The sequence below is a fragment of the Protopterus annectens genome, chromosome 1.part1, assembly GCF_019279795.1.
Source record: "Protopterus annectens isolate FY-2018-M chromosome 1.part1, PAN1.0, whole genome shotgun sequence".
Lineage (NCBI taxonomy): Eukaryota > Metazoa > Chordata > Ceratodontiformes > Protopteridae > Protopterus > Protopterus annectens.
Window position 1 is genome coordinate 295,062,210 of NC_056726.1, and position 17,159 is coordinate 295,079,368.

General features: G+C 42.3%; 1 protein-coding gene across 1 annotated transcript in view; it reads left to right on the plus strand.

Moving 5' to 3' along the window:
• FAM234B (family with sequence similarity 234 member B) overlaps positions 1 to 17,159 on the plus strand; it is a 1,027,012-nt gene that overhangs the window by 415,001 nt on the left and 594,852 nt on the right. Inside the window, exon 8 of the mRNA XM_044087023.1 lies at positions 2,308 to 2,438. Coding sequence (XP_043942958.1) covers positions 2,308 to 2,438 — 131 coding nt within the window. The remainder of the gene's footprint in view (positions 1 to 2,307; positions 2,439 to 17,159) is intronic.

Consider the following 17,159-nt stretch of genomic DNA (forward strand, 5'->3'; position numbering starts at 1 on the left):
TCCAGCAAGGCTCGGCTGCAGCTACAATTAGAGTCCAACTGGCAGCAATCTCAAATATCCACGTTGGTGAATTTTCTCCTAACCTAATGTCACACAGATAGTGTAAAGCATTTTTAAAAGGCACTTCTTTATTGAGACCTCCTTTAAAAGAACCACTTCCTCCTTGAGATTTAAATTCTGTCCTGTCTTATCTAACTTTGCCACCATTCGAGCCCTCCTCATCTCGTGATCTCAAATTTCTTTCTTGGAAGACTATACTTCTAGTAGCAATAACATCTGCAAGTTGAGTCTCAGAGTTGCAAGCAGTATCAATCAAACCACCATATTTGATTTTCCATAAGAATAGGGTATCTGTAAGAACTAATCCGTCATTTGTACCAAAGGTTTGTTCTCAATCCAATCTAAACCAATCTGTTGAACTTCCAGTCTTTTTTCGCAATCATAGCAACAAGGCAGAGTATAAACTCCTCCAATTGGATGTGCATAGACAACTCGGATTCTATCTCCATAGAACTAAAGGTTTCAGAAAATCAGACCAATCGTTCATCTCTTTCTTTGAAGCAAAAAAGGGCATGCCAGTTTCTAAAGTCACACTTTCAAATTGGCTTTCAGATGGTATCACTTTTATATACTCCTCCAATTATAGAAATTTGCCATTCAGAATTAGAGGTCACTCATCCAGAGCATTGCAACATCCTATGCTTTCTAGACCAGAATGTCAATGGACAGTATTTGTGCTACTGCTATGTGGGCAGATCTGCATACATTTATTGCTCATTACAAAATTGATTTGGCCTCCAGGGACAGGGTTTCATTTGGTTCCGCTGTGCTCAAAGGTGTACTCCCGTCAGCCACCCAGGGAAAAGGTGCTAGAGATGCTGTCTCATCCAGTAAGAATGAAGGCGAGATAGGACAACAATAACATAAAGAAGTTATGTACTCACCATAATGTTCCATGTTTGTTCTTCATCTCGCCCTTAAGCCTTACGACTCTCCCACCTTCCCCCATCCAAGGACTCCTAGAGGACCTGGTGAACAGTTGTTTTGTCTTATAAATGAGCTCCTTTGACTTTCTTTGTTTTTCCTTCACCTGATGTCATATGATTATTTTTAGTCCTTGTAATAGTTAGCATCAAACTGGATCTAGAGATTGCACCACTGCATGATGGGATACCTATTCTGCCATGAGCCAAGTTAGAGACTTCGAACTAGTGTATTAGGCCGAGTCGGAGCTGAGGATTGGCTCTGAACCCATCCAGTAATAATGAAGGACGAGATGGACAACAAACATGGAACGTTATGGTGAGTGCATAACTTCTTTATCAGCCATGGAATATGTAAGACCAATCCCTAATCAAGTGTGATAAGTTAATCGAGCACAAAAAGGGAAATTGGCTAGGCTTAAAATGGCCCACAAGGACAGCTAACCCCAGTTATGGGAGGAATGCTGGCTTGGTTATGGCTGCACAAGATAAATAAGCTTATTATTTACATAAGTAAGTCTTATAGGCTTGTAAGCTAGCCTAGTACTTAACTATGAACCTGTGTGTTCTGTGACAAAATATGTATAATAGAAAATGTATTTCACATCTTATACACATTGGATTGTGACTTACATCAATAAAGGTACTTGATGCAAAAAAATAAAATGGTCACTTGAATAGATTTAGTTCTTTGCATGTTTCAGTTTCCTGACAAGTTTTTCATGTTGCCTGAAATTGTATGTTATATTAGTAACAGCCCTTCTTGTAATCCTCTTACAGAAGTATTGTAACTACAATTAATGCTTGTTAACATTTGCAGATGTTTTGTTTGAAAAGCTGTCTCTGTCATGTGTTATTGGATAAAACTGAAAGAAAGTGAAATGAAATCTTTTTTTCGTTTATCAGAATTGTATAGCCATAATAGTGGATTTAAATTAAAAGTTCAAAGAAGTATTGATGTAATTTTTAGAGACTGCTGAATTGGTTTGGCATGCTTATGAGTCTGGAGAAGACTGACTCAGATAACATTTTACCATTTCAGGATTGTCTGCTGCCATGTTTGCAGATCACTTAAGACTTTTTTTTCCCTAAAGCAGGACCCATTTGAACATTGTATGGTAGTTTGAATGAGTATTGCATGATATATCACTCTGTTGATGTTTAACATACTGTCCCTAGACATCTCCATGGTGACCTTGGTGGTTTAAAGTATCACAGGAACATTTGTTTGCAGTATTTCCTTGACCAGAATTTTAACATTAAAATATGTTCTGCTATACCAGCCTGTGTGCACTTTCATTTTATCCTGGTTTATGTTCTGCAGGCATCATTTTATGGGAGCTGAAAACTGATGTCTTTAATGAAGGGACCATAGCTTCCCCAGCCATACTTCTACCAGATCTGGATGGTGATGGAGTAAAGGATCTCCTCGTTTTAACCATTGGAGATTCCCAGGTAACTGTTTGTTGTTATGGGAGGAATGCTGGCTTGGTTATGGCCGCACAAGATAAATAAGCTTATTATTTACATAAGTAAGTCTTATAGGATTGTAAGTTTGTATTTATTTATTTTAGAAAATCGTTCTTGTCATTGAAAATATCACAATAGAAAACTGGGAAAAAGACATATGGTCACCTTATAATATGCATTTAATGCAAAGCAAAATGTCTGGTTTCAGTCTTCAGATGAACAGTTTGCCTCAGTAGTTAACACAGATACTCATCTGAACACCATATTCTTCTTGTTTCAGTGGTACGTACACAGCACTTTATATTAATTATATCCTCTTAGAAAGGTTTCCTTCTTTATGAATAGAACATAAAGTCATGAAACTGTCATCTATAATTATATAGTTTATCGTATTTCTTTGGGGTTTCTTAGTACTGCACAAATAGCTACATTTTCTTGGAACTGATAAAAGGAAAGATAAAAGCATTGTTATTCAGATTATACATTCTCTATTCATCCCTTAATGTAGATATGCATGCTAAATTATGTTTCTAAACTTTATCTTGGGCATTCTAATTTCTTTTCTTATTATTGAATAAACTGGCCATATTGTGGTGCTTACACATTACAGATGTTTCTGTCCTACATCCTCAAACCCCCCTGACAGTTTGCTGGGAAATGTGGCCAGCCTGTTGTCCTCAGACAGTGTAATGCTTTTAACCCCTCACTGTGTACCCTGCCACTTCTGTCCATTACACGTCAGTGTTTTTTCCTATTTGGTCACGTCGTTGTTCTCTGATACATGTATTGTCTACCTCTAGCAGCAGTATTTACTACATTTTTTCATCAGTGAAACACTACTAGCTGCGATACTGCCGTGTTAATCTTATTCTACTCCTATTTTGCTTTTAAAACCTGGATACCTACATCGACAACACACTATAATTTCATCATTACACCTCTTTAATGGTTCACAGATCATTTTACTTAGCCCAGGTAATTTAAAAGACATTTCCTCTTGCTCAAAAGAAATGATAGAACCCCTCTAATCATCCGTTATTAGACCAGTCATTTGATAGATGTCTTCTTTGGTGTAGTTCTCTATAAACATCTTGCCGATCACCAGAGAACCTAAAGATTCTTGAGCAAGAAAGTCAAAGAACTTAAGTCTGTCTGCTACCCAGGTAAACTCTCTATTCCCTCCCTGTACTCTGTCTCCTACAGATTCCTTCGAGGTGACCTATATTTAGCCTTTTTTGCCATGACAGATCCTGCTTTATTTGACCTTGTTCACTTTTATAAAACCAGTGACTCTTCAAATAATTGCACCAAAGACTTTAATTTCCATCAGCAAATAAACAGGACTTGGTGGCAAGACAATTTCCTAACATAAAACATTCCCCAGCTTTGAAACATGCTTTCCATACACATCAAACAGGTAACACTGTAGCCACTTTCGTGGTCACTCTGGACAACTGGATGGCTTTTCATAATTTCACCCCTCAAACGGCATGTCCAGCTCAACATGAAAAGGCAGTGAGCATAACTGAAGCAGTGCAAACCCATAGAATGGATATAGACTCCTGCATTGACTTCATGACCATTTGCTCAAGGTCTAACTTTTACCTGTGTACCTATGAACATACTAATTATACAGTAGTTTTCATGAAAAATGAACTAGTGTAATGATATAAATTATATGAAAAAAAAAATACTGAAAATAAAACCTATCACCTATAGGGCCAAAATTAATTCACCATTATTTGTAATCTTCATGATTATTTCCATGGTTGTTGGGTCTTTGGCTTTTCCCGGTTAGAGGTCACCACAGCGGAACTCCGGTCCACTAATGATTGGCAGTAGCTTTTTATGTGCCGAGTTGCCAGCCCTGATGCACAACCTTCACCGAAGGTACGCCCATTCACGCATGTCTCTCCATGGTCCCTACATTAAAAATAATAGTAACATCCCAATTTGCAGACCCTTTCTTTTACATATTATGACAACAAAAACAGATGTTCTTCGTGTTTCACTGTTGCAGTCATCACATTTGGGTTATCCTTGCCAGGGTAGCCCCCTGCCATCGCGAATACCAGAGGCTTAGTATGTCTGCGTTGGTTGCTGTCACTTCAGGACTGACGTCAGGTCGTCACTAGTATAAAGTAAGACAGTTGATGCCATTACATCAGTCTTTCTTGACGAGGAGACCAAAGCAGAAGCAGTTTGCACGAGTGCCGGTCGGCCACTACCTGAGTTTCGTCTTCTGAATTGAAGCTGAAGTCTTCTAAAGCTAAGTACCCCGTTGGGGTTCCTTGTTTCTTGCTCTAACTGATGTCAGAAAATGTTAACAATTGTCTTGCCTGTGGAAAGCAAGTACCTTCTTACTGCGTCACATGCTTAGGCCCAGACCATGACGTCCCCCGCTGTCGCTTTTGTGCTTTGTTCAATGCCAGAACTATACATTGTCATAGTTTCATAGTTTAGTACTAGTCTATCTTCCCTGGGGCATTTATAAGCCTAGCCATAGTGATGTGGCTTTCGCCACCCCATGTAATGGTACAAAAGTGTGCAGAATAGATTTAGAATACTGTGCCTCTGTCTAGTAGTGACACAGTGAAGACCCCTTTACATAATAGAATTAGTTTACTGTGCCTCTGTCTAGTAGTGACACAGAGATGACCCCTGGGGTAAACCTACAATCTCCCATCCACTCATCAAGATTTCTCTTGAAGAGAGTCAGTGAGGGGCTCTGCCTAACATGAACTGGGATTCTGTTCCAGAGTATGGGAAGCCTCTGAGTTATGAATCTGTCCCTCCAGCATGTCCTATTCATATTTGTGCTGAGGTTTAAATCTTTAGCTTTCATGGTTCTGATGGATTTGGATTTTTTGAGGTGGAGCATGTCCATCAGTTCCTGATTGGACATGGCCTTGTACGTCAGGCACAGATCACCTCTGAGTAGGCGGTATGCTACTGAATAGAGCTGGAGTTTCTTTAGTCTGGCAGCATATGACATATGTTGGAGACCCTTGATCCTCTTGGTGAGGTACTTTTGGGGTCTCTTCAGCTGTTGCAAGTGCCGGTTGAGGTGCATACCAAATGGGGCATTGTACTCAATCATGGGCCTGATAAGGGAGGAGTACAGGGGTACAATGACCTCCTTTGATCTGGATGTGAATCACTTCATGATAAGGTGGGCAAGGTAGAAAGTCTTTGCCAACGTGGGTGTCAAATGAGAGGTCACTATCGACTTGGGTCCCCAGGTCTCTGATTACTTTTTCCGTACTCAGTGGGTTACTGTCTATGTGATAATTTGTGGGTACTTTGTTTTTCCCAAAGGGGATGACTATACATTTTTTGGCATTTAGTTTAAGGCCATGACTCCGGCACCAGTTGTCCGTTTCAGTGAGGCCTTTCTGTAGGATGTATGTATCAGCTGGTGTATCGACTATGGCGACTAGTTTGCAGTCATCTGTGAACTTTGTCAGCCACAATCCTCCCATGTTTGCTTTCACATCTGAGAAATAAATGCCGAACAAGAGGGGTCCCAGGACAGAGCCCTGTGGGACACCACTTGTGACTGGCTTTGAGTCTGACATGGCTCCAGCGATTTTGACTTTATGGGTTCTATCCTTTAGCCAGTTTGCAACCCATCTTGTAACATATGGATTTACATTTAAGCTGTTGAGCTTATCTATGATGCCTGAGTGGGGTATTGTGTCGAAAGCTTTAGCCAAGTCCAGGTAGGCTGTATGGACTGCTTTGCCCTTGTCAATGGCTCTAGTGACTGTTTCGAAAAAGTCAACCAGGTTCAAAAGGCAGGATCTGCCCTTTACAAAGCCGAACCGGGTGGGATCAAGTGTCTGTAGGTCCCCAATGTCTCTGTTTATGAGTTCCATAATGATTCTTTCCATAGCTTTGCAGACCAGGCTGGTTAAGCTTATGGGGCGGTAGTTACCAGGGTCTGTAGAGGTGCCTCCTTTGTGGAGTGGGACCACTGTTGTTGTACGCCAGTGTTCAGGTACATATCCTGTAGTAATGCTAAGGTTGAATAGCATTTTTATGTGTGGGTTTAGCTCCTCTTGGAGTTCACGTAGCACGCAACCCGGGATACCGTCAGGTCCCATTGGTGCTGTGTTTTTAGCTTTGCTGAGGGCGGTTCTCACCTGGACATCTGAGATGACAGGGAGGTTACATTCAGCTGGGATAAGTATTTCCTCTTTTGGGGGTGAGGGAGGGGAGAAATTTGCACTGAACCTGTCTGCCAGAATGTTGGCAATATCTGTGGGTTCAGTGTATTTTTTGTCATTGTGAACTAACTCTGAGCATATCTGAGGGTTTCCGCCCAGGTTTCTAACATAGCAGAAGAAGGCCTTGTGGTTATCTTTAGTGTCCATAGTGATTTTTATCTCAAAGTTGGCCTTGGATGTTTTTATGAGAGAACGTAGCTTTCTACTAGTGCTGATCAGAGATGCCTTCTCTTTATGGGATTTTGTTCTGACGTGCAGTAGCTTCTTTCTTTTGTTATACAATTTGTTTATGGCTGGGGTCCACCAGACAGGACGCCTGCCCTTGGTGGAGAGGGTCTTGGTTTTGTTTGGGATTGCATGATCCATGCATTCTTGGAGATGTCCGTAGAAAGCATTTGTGAAGGATTCAGCATTGTGGGATGTGGTTTCCACTGGCCCAGTGGGCTTAAAGGATACCATCTCAGTCTTAAGAAGTGTAAAGTCGGCTTTTGAGAAGTTTTTCACTGTAGTCTTTTGTGTTGGGGGTGGAGGTGGGATATGTATATCCAGGATGATTAGTTTGTGGTCAGATCTCACTAGTGAGGGGAATACTTCCGGTATGGAGCACTTTGTCCCCATGTTTGTGATGATCAGGTCTAGTATATTATCTCCCCTTGTGGGAGAGGAGACTAGCTGTTCCATTGCATTTGAATTTATGAATTCCAGGAACCTTTGGGCTAGGGTGTTAGGGCTAGAATAATGCACCCAGTCTATGTTAGGGTAGTTGAAGTCTCCCAATGTGATGGTGTTTGGTGAGACATTCATATCATCCAATGTCTTCAGGAAGGCTGAATGGGGTTCCTGAGATAGGGAGGGTGGTCTGTAACATGCTACCAGTTGTATAGCAGTTTTGCCTACGGTTAGTTGCACCTGGATGGTCTCTGATGCTTCATGTGTTGCCACTAACCTGGAGGTGTGGGTGTCCTTGATGAATATGGACACTCCCCCTCCCTTTTTGGTTTGGCCCGAGTTTTGGGGCCGAAAAGCATGATACGAGGTATAGCCTGGTAGTGCTGGGGTGCTCTCAGTTCAGTGACTGCACAGACATCGATGTTGTCCATACTGAGGAGTGCTTCAAGAGCCTGCATCTTGAGATTTAGACTTCTGGCACTGAGCAGCATTACCCTTAATTTTTTCCCATTTTTGTTTTCTAAGGAGGTGGGTTTGTCTTTTGAGCCTTGCCTAAAAAAGGCACTATGGGGGTGGCAAGAGCCTTAGCCAATATCCGGAAGCCCAGTGGTGACAGATGCAAGCCGCCCCTTGCGAAGCAGCGTGGCTTGTCCAGCATGTCATCCCAAGCAGACAGACGTTGGATCCCCCTAGAATGACACCAGTAATTGAGCCAATTATTAAAGCTGATCATCTTTTCTTTGTATTGTGGCATCATTCTTGGTGAGGGCAAGATGCTGCTCAGGGTCAGGGTCATACCAGCATGGGCTACATAATCAGAGAGCTCCTCTATGTCTCTTTTCATGTAGTCCAGGGAGGTACGTCTCAGGTCATTCACGCCGGCATGGACAGTGACGGAGTCATATTTGTACTTGCTTTGGAGTGACCTGAGTGCGTGTGTTATGTGGCGGATCCTAGCTCCCGATAGGCAGCTCACCGTTACCCTCTCCTTGTTCAGCCTGGTAAGCGGAACGTCAGTGTGTCTGACTATAGAGTCACCTATTACTAGTGTATCAGGCATAGTGTTTGGCCTTAAGGGCTGTGATTGTTTGACACACTGATTTATTGAAGTATGTGTTGCATGTGTTGTGTTTTGAGGTGGTGGATTTTTGGGTGTCTGCTTTGGGAGCCTCTGTTGTTTTGGTAAGTTTTTTGTTAGAGCCTCCGAGTATGTCTTTGTGTTATTATGTGTTTGGTTTGCAGTTGTGGTAGGTCTATGTGGGACTGGGTTTGCTGTGTGTGTGTGGTTACCTTCTCCTCCTGTCTGGTCTTGCCAGTCCTGAGTTGAGAGGGGTCAGCCTCCAGTTTGGCTATATAGTGGCATCTCTCACATGTATTTGTGTTTGTTGGGAGGAGGAGAGGGTTGTCTGTGTACATGAGACAATTGTAGCATTGTCTCAAGATTCCCAGATTAACCAGCTGAACCGGAGAGGATGCTAGTAATCTACCACTCGACATGCTAGAATATTATAAGGGAGTGCTGTGCCTTTAAGGGAAGTGGGTACTCACAGGGGTGGTAGGTGGATATAGTGCTTTCTTTAGTTTGAGAGTGCTTACTTAGAAGAGAGGTTTTGAGAACAAGTGCTAGGCTTATAATAAAGCGAGTAGACTGATTATTATAAGAGTAGAGCTTTCTTAAGGGAAAATTTGAAGAGCAGACTTGGCGGAGCCAGAAAAAGTTTAACCTTGTTTAAGCTGTGCTGCACAAAGCCGCGCAAACGCGGATTTTAAACAGGGAACTTTAAAAAGAGCTAGAAATGGTCCAAAACAACCAATTACTACAAGCTCTTGTGCTGAGGTCACTCCTTCAGGGACAGATAGGCTGCTCAAGGCTCCCCACTCCCACTGGTGAGCAAAGAAACTTCCTTCTATCCAAGTAAGGCAATGGACAACACAGGAACTACACCACAGCCCAGAATACAGCAAAGCCTGTATACTGGTCTAAACTAGTCGAGGAGAGGTGGGAAAACAAGGATTTTTTTTTGTTTTTTTTTGTTTTTGAGATAGAAAGCACACAGAAATGCAGTAAACAGTAATAAATCGGTTACACAGGCTAGCACACTTTAGTGGGCAGCCTCAACAGTTAAATTTAACAAACAAACAAACTTTCGACCAATTTTCGACCAAATGTAACTTTAAGTGCAGATAATATATAATGCAACAAACAGCTAAAAAAACAGTTTAAGCTTGTTTAAAGTAAGCAAGAGAAGGTATTTTAGGTATTGTATTGTAGCTAGATATTTTCGCTCACAGTCCTTGAATTCTGATATGGCTTTGGTAAGCCATCCGACAGCAGATCTTCTGAAAAAAAACATAAGGATTAAGACAGAGACATACTGCACAGGTCCAAACCTACCAACGATGCTTCCATTAAGCTAGTCGTTAGTTCTCCGGTCCTCAGTGAGGTGCTTTCACAGCCCCTGATGCCCACTTCTGTGGATTCGCAGGCCGCTACTGAGACCTTTTCAGAGTCCAGTATGCCGCAAAATTCTTCTTTGACTAAGGATCCTGCGGTTGTCTGTACATTGGATGGGTCTGGAGCCACTGAGCAGGCACCGGCTTCCGAGGAAGCACTTCGCACTACTGATTCCCAACACAAACTGACAACTTCTTTTGTGTCTACCGTTCTTTCAAAAACTACTGAGTTTTTAAGGCCCAGGGTACGAACCACACCCAAGAAACCAATGACCCAATCTCAGACACCTGATTCCTTGCCTCAGTCTCAAATGTTTAAAATGGTGGAAGAACCCTATAATGGTGATCAGGGGAAGCCAAGTACCCCTTCCAAAAGAAAAAGAGATCTGTCCCCAGTAGTTTTATCTGAACAGGAGTCTGATGACTCTGATGCATCTGAATATGAAGACATGCAACCCCTCTCTGCTTATTAGGATTCTAATGCAGAGGAATCCATTCCTTCAGCCTCTCCACCCGAGGACTTTTCCTTTGGGGAAACTTCATACTTTAAGGTAGCATTTCCAGTGGGAATGTCAGGACTACCCTCATTCTAAAAAGAGACTCAGAGAATTCTTAGATCTTCCACAGCACAGACCCCTGGCCATTCCTCCTGTCCAGGATGCTGTGGATGATGTTTTCATGGAATCTAGTATGACTCTTGATACCTTCCCTACTGCTCACAGAAAACCGGACAGGTATTACAGAGTCCCTGACTCACACAAATTTATTTTCAGAAATCCTACTGCTGACCCTGAGGTTATTTCTCAAGGGCCTAAAGGAATTAAAGCAACTTTTGCTAAGAATCCCACCCCCTCAGTTAGGGATTCCCGAGCACTAAACAGATGGGGTTAAAAAGTATACACCTCTGCTGTTCTTGCTATCAGAGCACTACATTGTCAGTTCCATATGCTAAAATTTCAGCAACATACCATGGAACTCCTCAAACAAAAAATATCATCCTTTCCTGCTTGTGCAGAAAATAAAGAGTTACAAGAGTTAATGCACTCTGCAAATCAAGTAACTAAGCACACCTTACACTGTAGTTTTGACGCCCTAGAAGCTTCTTGCAGGGCAGCAGTCACCGGTTCTGTCCTTTGAAGGCAGGCTTGGCTTAAGGAACAGCCCTTGCCAGACCATGTCAAATCTAAATTATTGGGTGCACCCTTGCACAAAGACAACTTATTTGGCACCAAGGCAGAGGAGGTCTTAAAAAAGATGGAAGAAAAAGCTAAATCTATGCAGACAGTTAAGGATTTCTGACAGGTCCAGCCACCCAGGTTCAGTAGGCATTGCCCCTCTTAAGCACTGGTCCTTTTCTGCCCCCTCCAGGTCAGTTCACCCCAGACTCCAGGGAAGCAGACCCCTCAGACAGCAGCCACAGGGAATGCAGAGATCAAAGCAATGGAGTTCCTCCACTTCAAAACCAGAGAGTGCAAAGCCACCCCCTTATGGTAAGAACTCACAATGACTCCACTTCCACCCCCTCCCTCTGCCCCAACTGCACTTGCCCCTAGGAGGAAAACTCTCCTTCCATGCAAGCACCTGGGCCATCATTATCAACGACCGCTGGGTCCTCAACATAGTGTCCCAGGGATACAAATTTTCTTTCTACACTTTCCCAATCCCAGAAGGGTTTCCAGATCTTCCTCCAAACCAGTGGGCAGAGGCAAAAAAGCAAGTCCTTTCCCTGCTCTCTATGAGGGCAATAGAGCACGTTCCTGCAGAACAGATAGGCCAAGGTTTCTACTCCAGACTTTTCGTGGTACCCAGAAAAGAGGGCACCTGGCACCCCATCCTTGATCTATCCATTCTAAACACCTTCCTGGTGATACCAAAATTCAAAATGCTCACTCTCCAGCAACTGCTACCTATGCTCTCCAAGAATGCTTGGCTAGCCACCCTAGACCTAAAAGAGGCCAAACCTCCACATCCCAATCAGGGAATCTTGGAGGAAATATCTACGTTTCAGGGCAGGATCTCTGCACTTTCAGTTCTCTGCACTTCCCTTTGGCTTATCCACTGCTCCTAGAATTTTCACAAAATATCTGGCTCCCGCCATTGCTTTTTGCAGACAAAGAAATATACAAATATACTATACTTAGATGACTGCCTAATTCAGGCAGACAGTCAGGAAAAGCTGCTCAAGCACCTGACCTTTGTAAAGTCCCTACTGACCTCCCTAGGGTACACTATCAATGTGCCCACCCAAAGGATTATATTCCTGGGAGCAAGCCTGGACACAGCATCCCAGATGGCATTCCTTACACCAGAAAAGCAAACTAACCTGACAGCCTACTTCTCTCAGCTAGCCACCAGACCCCAGTTATCCGCAAAGAAAATCTTGCAAGCTGTAGGGTTCATGGCATCTTGCATTCTACTCATTCCATATGCCAGACTGCATATGAGGAAACTTCAGTGGTACCTAAAAAGCCTTTAGTGTCAACACTGTCAAGACCTGGAAACTCTTATGCCAATGAAACCTTGCCTAAGGACAGATTTTCTTTGGTGGCAGCAGCATGCTCCCACAACAAGGGACTACCTTTCTCACCACCCTCTGCCACTCAGACCCTCACCACAGGCGCATCCGACTATGCCTGGGGTGCATACCTAGATGGCAGGTGCATATAGGGCCAATGGAGCCCACAGCAAATACATCTGCACATCAACCAAAAAGAGATGTTAGGTTTACAGCATGCATTGACAGCTTTCAGGCCCCTTCTCTCCCCAGGGGCTTTCCTGATCAAAACAGACAACACCACTATGATGTGGTATATCAACAAACAGGGAGGGACTCACTCCTACCCTCTCTGCAAGCTCGCCATGACCCTTTGGCACTCAGCTTCAGCCATGCCACTACACCTGTTTGCACAATTCCTGCCAGGCTTTCTAAACTCTCTGGCATACAACTTAAGCATAAATCTTCTGGACCCACACGAGTGGCAGCTAGACCAAAGAACCTTCACCCTAATAACTCAGAAATGGGGCACCCTGAAGGTCGACCTCTTTGCTTCCTACTCCAACCATCAGCTCAGCAAGTTCTGCACCAGGGAGCCTCACTGCAGGGCCTGGAAAGTGGTTGCCCTATCCTTCCAGTGGATCACCATCTCGGTCTATACATTTCCCCCACTACCAAGGTACTGCTCAGAATAAGGGAGGAAAAACCAAGGACAATTCTTATTGCTCCAGACTGGCCTCGCCAGCACTGGTACCCACTGCTGCGCAGCCTGTCCCCACTGCCACCATGGCATCTCCCTCAGACTTCAACCCTCCTGACCCAGAGGGAAGGAGAATTCATATATCCCCAATTGCAGACCCTCAATTTGGCAGCTTGGCTTATTCCCTGACCACTGATCAAGTGCCAATCTCAGTAAACAGGTTCTAGATGTTATACGTGAGGCTAGATGCCATAGCACTAGAAAATCTTATGCTGACAAATGGAAAAGGTTCTGCTCCTGGATTCAGGCTAAGGGAGCCGATACAGCACAGCCCTCCCTACCTCTCATCCTGGATTACCTAGTTGACCTGCTACACACTGGTCTCTCCTTTTCCTGTATTAAAATTCATGCCTCTGATATCTCTGCTCATTTCAAGACTGAGCACCCACTTTTCTCACACCCTCTCATCAAACAGCTCCTAAGAGGGGCTAACAACTTGAGACCACCCAGAAGAGCACCTACCCCATCTTGGGACCTAAATATTATGTTGGAAAAGCTCACCCTGCCCCCCTTTGAACCAGTATCTTCAGCAGAGTTAAAGTTTCTCTACTGGAAGACAGCCTTGCTTCTGGCCATCACTTCAGCCAGAAGAGTATCTGTAGAGCCCTTCATCATCTTCCATGTTGACAGGGTGTCTCTCAGGACTAACCCATCCTTCATGCCCAAAGTGGTGTCCAGCGTGGCTCTCAACCAATCCATTAATTTGCCTACCTTTTTCCCTAACTCACAAAACAAGGGGGAAAGAATCCTTCACTCCCTAGATGTGCACAGACAGCTCAGAGTCTATCTAGACAGGACTAAATCATTCAGAAAGACTGATCAGTTGCTAGTCAGCTTTGCTGCAGGTGCAGAGGGCAAAGCCATATCCAAACAAACCATTTCCAAATGGATAGCACATTGCATCCATTTCTGTATAAGCAACACGGGAAACCTCTCCCTAAGGGGGTCAGGTCTCGCTCTACCAGAGCAGCCTCCACCTCTGCAGCTTTCCTTAGAGGAGTCCCCACCAGGGACATCCTGGAGGCTGCCACATGGACATCTGTTCACACCTTCAGCAAGCATTACCACCTGCCTATCTTCTCCAAATCCAGGGCAGGCTTTGCCACTACAGTCTTGCAGGGCATCCTAGCCAGCTCTTAGTCTTATTGACTGCCTCCACCCTTTTCCTCAGCTTTGGGAATCAACCCAAATGTGATGACTGCAGCAGTGAAACATAAAGAACATAGTACAGTTGTGAACACTTACCATAAATGTAGATGTTCGAATGTATTCACTGTTACAGTCCTGGTTTCCCTCCCTCCATCCCCCTTTTCTTCTCTCTCTATCGCCTTACAAAGAACTTGTTGGTATTTACTTTCTACTGGTGGGGTTCTTCCACCGTATCCTGGCTCTCACTTGGGGCTCCTGACAGTTAGGGCAAAAAAAACTGATGTAATGGCATTGGCTGCCTTACTTTATACTACTGTTGACCTGACGTCAGTCCTGAAGTGACAGCAACTGACTCAGAAATACTAAGCCTCTAGTATTCGGGCCGGCCAAGGGCTACCCTGGCAGGGATAACCCAAATGTGATGACTGCAACAGTGAATACACTCAAACATCTACATTTATGGTAAGTGTACACAACTGTACTTTTTTCAACAAGAAGTTGTAGTAAGTCTGTGCTAATGTATAGGCTTTCCCAGTAGTTATCAAATGCCATAAGTTACTCACATCACTTACTGAAACATTCAGAATATGGGCAAAAAGAAAAATAAATGGGCCCACTTATTAATTTCTCTTCAGTAGAATTACCATGATTCTAATAGACAACCCACTTTCTCAGTTCAATAACTAATGTTACCGTTTACTGATTGTGGATTAGATACCCCCAGTGATTAGTCTTCTAAACTTACTGTTATTATCAGAATTTAGCAAGTATTTATGTTCCTAATTTTCACAGATGGAGATATGGAACCTCTCATACCATTTTGCTGCATTCTCCTTTTTTTGTTTGATTCCTGTTACTTCTCCCTCTTCTCATCACTTCCACCAGCCTCACAAAGTTACCTTGATACGCAGGCCCAACACAATCAGTCTGCATGACTCCATGGAAGCAAATGCCAGGCTGCTTCTTTCACTTTTTCATCACTTTCTCAACATTTGTAGAATTTTGTAGTCCATCTGCTGAAAACACTTTTAATAATGCTGGGAAAGTTAACCTATATGTCATCTTTCATCTCTAGTAGCATCCATAAACTGCAGTCTCTGTTGGAAATTTACACCTCAATAATCACGGACCACATGCAGTATTCAGATTTTGTTTTTGAATAATAGCAACTGATAAGATTATAAGACCAAAGCATTTTTGTATTTTGCTAGTATCTTATTCAGTGCGGTAAACTAAGAGAAAAACAGGGTTAAATAATTATCCTGTACTTAAATATGTAAATTTGTTTTGATAAATTATATATTTGAGGAAGACGTTAGGAGTTGGTGAACAAGTCATATTTTATGTTAACATGCATTTGCCATTTTTAAAATGAATGTATATATGTGTATATATGAAGGAAATGTTAAGCCAAGATAAATATTATAGCATTATTTCTTCACAAACAGTTATAAATATTAAAAAGAAGTTACGTGATATGATACTTGACTTAGCGAAGAGTAATGTGATTGACATCAATATGTTAAATTTCTTATTAGTAGAATATCCCTTAATACCCATTATTAATGGGATTCCCAAAATACACAAACATGGTACCAACCCACCCCTGCGACCTATTATCGCAGGGGGTGATTGGAGTACTGAACCGCTTTCTCTGTTCGTAGAGACTTTTTTAAGACCTGTCATTGATAAGAACCACTCAGTCTTGAGAGATACTAAGCAATTTTTGATGGATTTATATCAACATTTTAATAATAAACCTTTGACGTCAGATACTATTTTTGTTACTTTAGATATACAGTCTCTGTTTACAGTTATTCCTAATGAGGAGGGCGTCCTCGCCATTAAGCGCTATTTGTCCAAATGTAGTACCTATACAGAATCGCATATTGACCTAATAACTATGTTCATCGAAGCTATTTTGGAGAACAATATTTTCATATATGAAGACAATATTTATATACAGCGGGATGGCGTGACTATGGGCACATCTTGTGCCAATAGCTACGCCAACCTATTTTTAGCTGATTGGGAAGAACATATATTATTTCGGCATCATTTACATTTGCAGCATGTTGTCTTTTATAGACATTTTGTCGATGACGTCTTCCTCGTGTGGCAAGGTAGCATACAAGACTTCAACCAATATGTAGTAGATATTAATAATTTCACATCATATCTGAAATTTACATGTGAATATTCTTACTTCAAAATACATTATCTTGACGTATATGTAGAGAGAGTTTTGGGAGACTCAGTTAACACTGGAGTGTATCAAAAATCTTGCTATCGTAACACCCTATTACATAGGTCCAGTATGCACCCACATCATATATTTAATAATATTATAAAGGGTCAGAGTTTACGTATTTCTCGACTGAATGTATCAGAAGAAAATTTTCAAACTGAAATCAATCATTTTAGGCATAGGTTGCTCCAACGTGGTTATACTGAGACACAGATTAATAAAGGCTTATTACATATAGGAGAAGATAGATCTAATAGAGCTATGCCATATTACTCAGAATGTGCCAACCAAGTATCCATAAAAAGGACTCCTCCTGATTCAGTAAGAATACCTATGTATTATACTGTGGATAGAAAGAACATTATGGATATAATTAGTAAACATTGGCGCATCCTTACTACCGACAAAGAGATTAAAACAATAGTAGGTGAACATCCGTGTTATCAATTTAGGAACAAACCCAATTTAAGAAGATTATTATGTCATTCAAATACACAACAAAATACTATAGTATGTCCAGGTACCTTTCCATGTGGTCACTGTAAGTATTGTGATTATATTAGTTCAGGGAATTACTTTATTCACCCAGACACTGGACACATGTTTTATTTTCATATTAGAGGTTCCTGCGATACCACCAATATTGTATATCTGGCAGTTTGCCAAGAATGCGAGGTGTTTTACGTGGGCAAAACTAATCGTT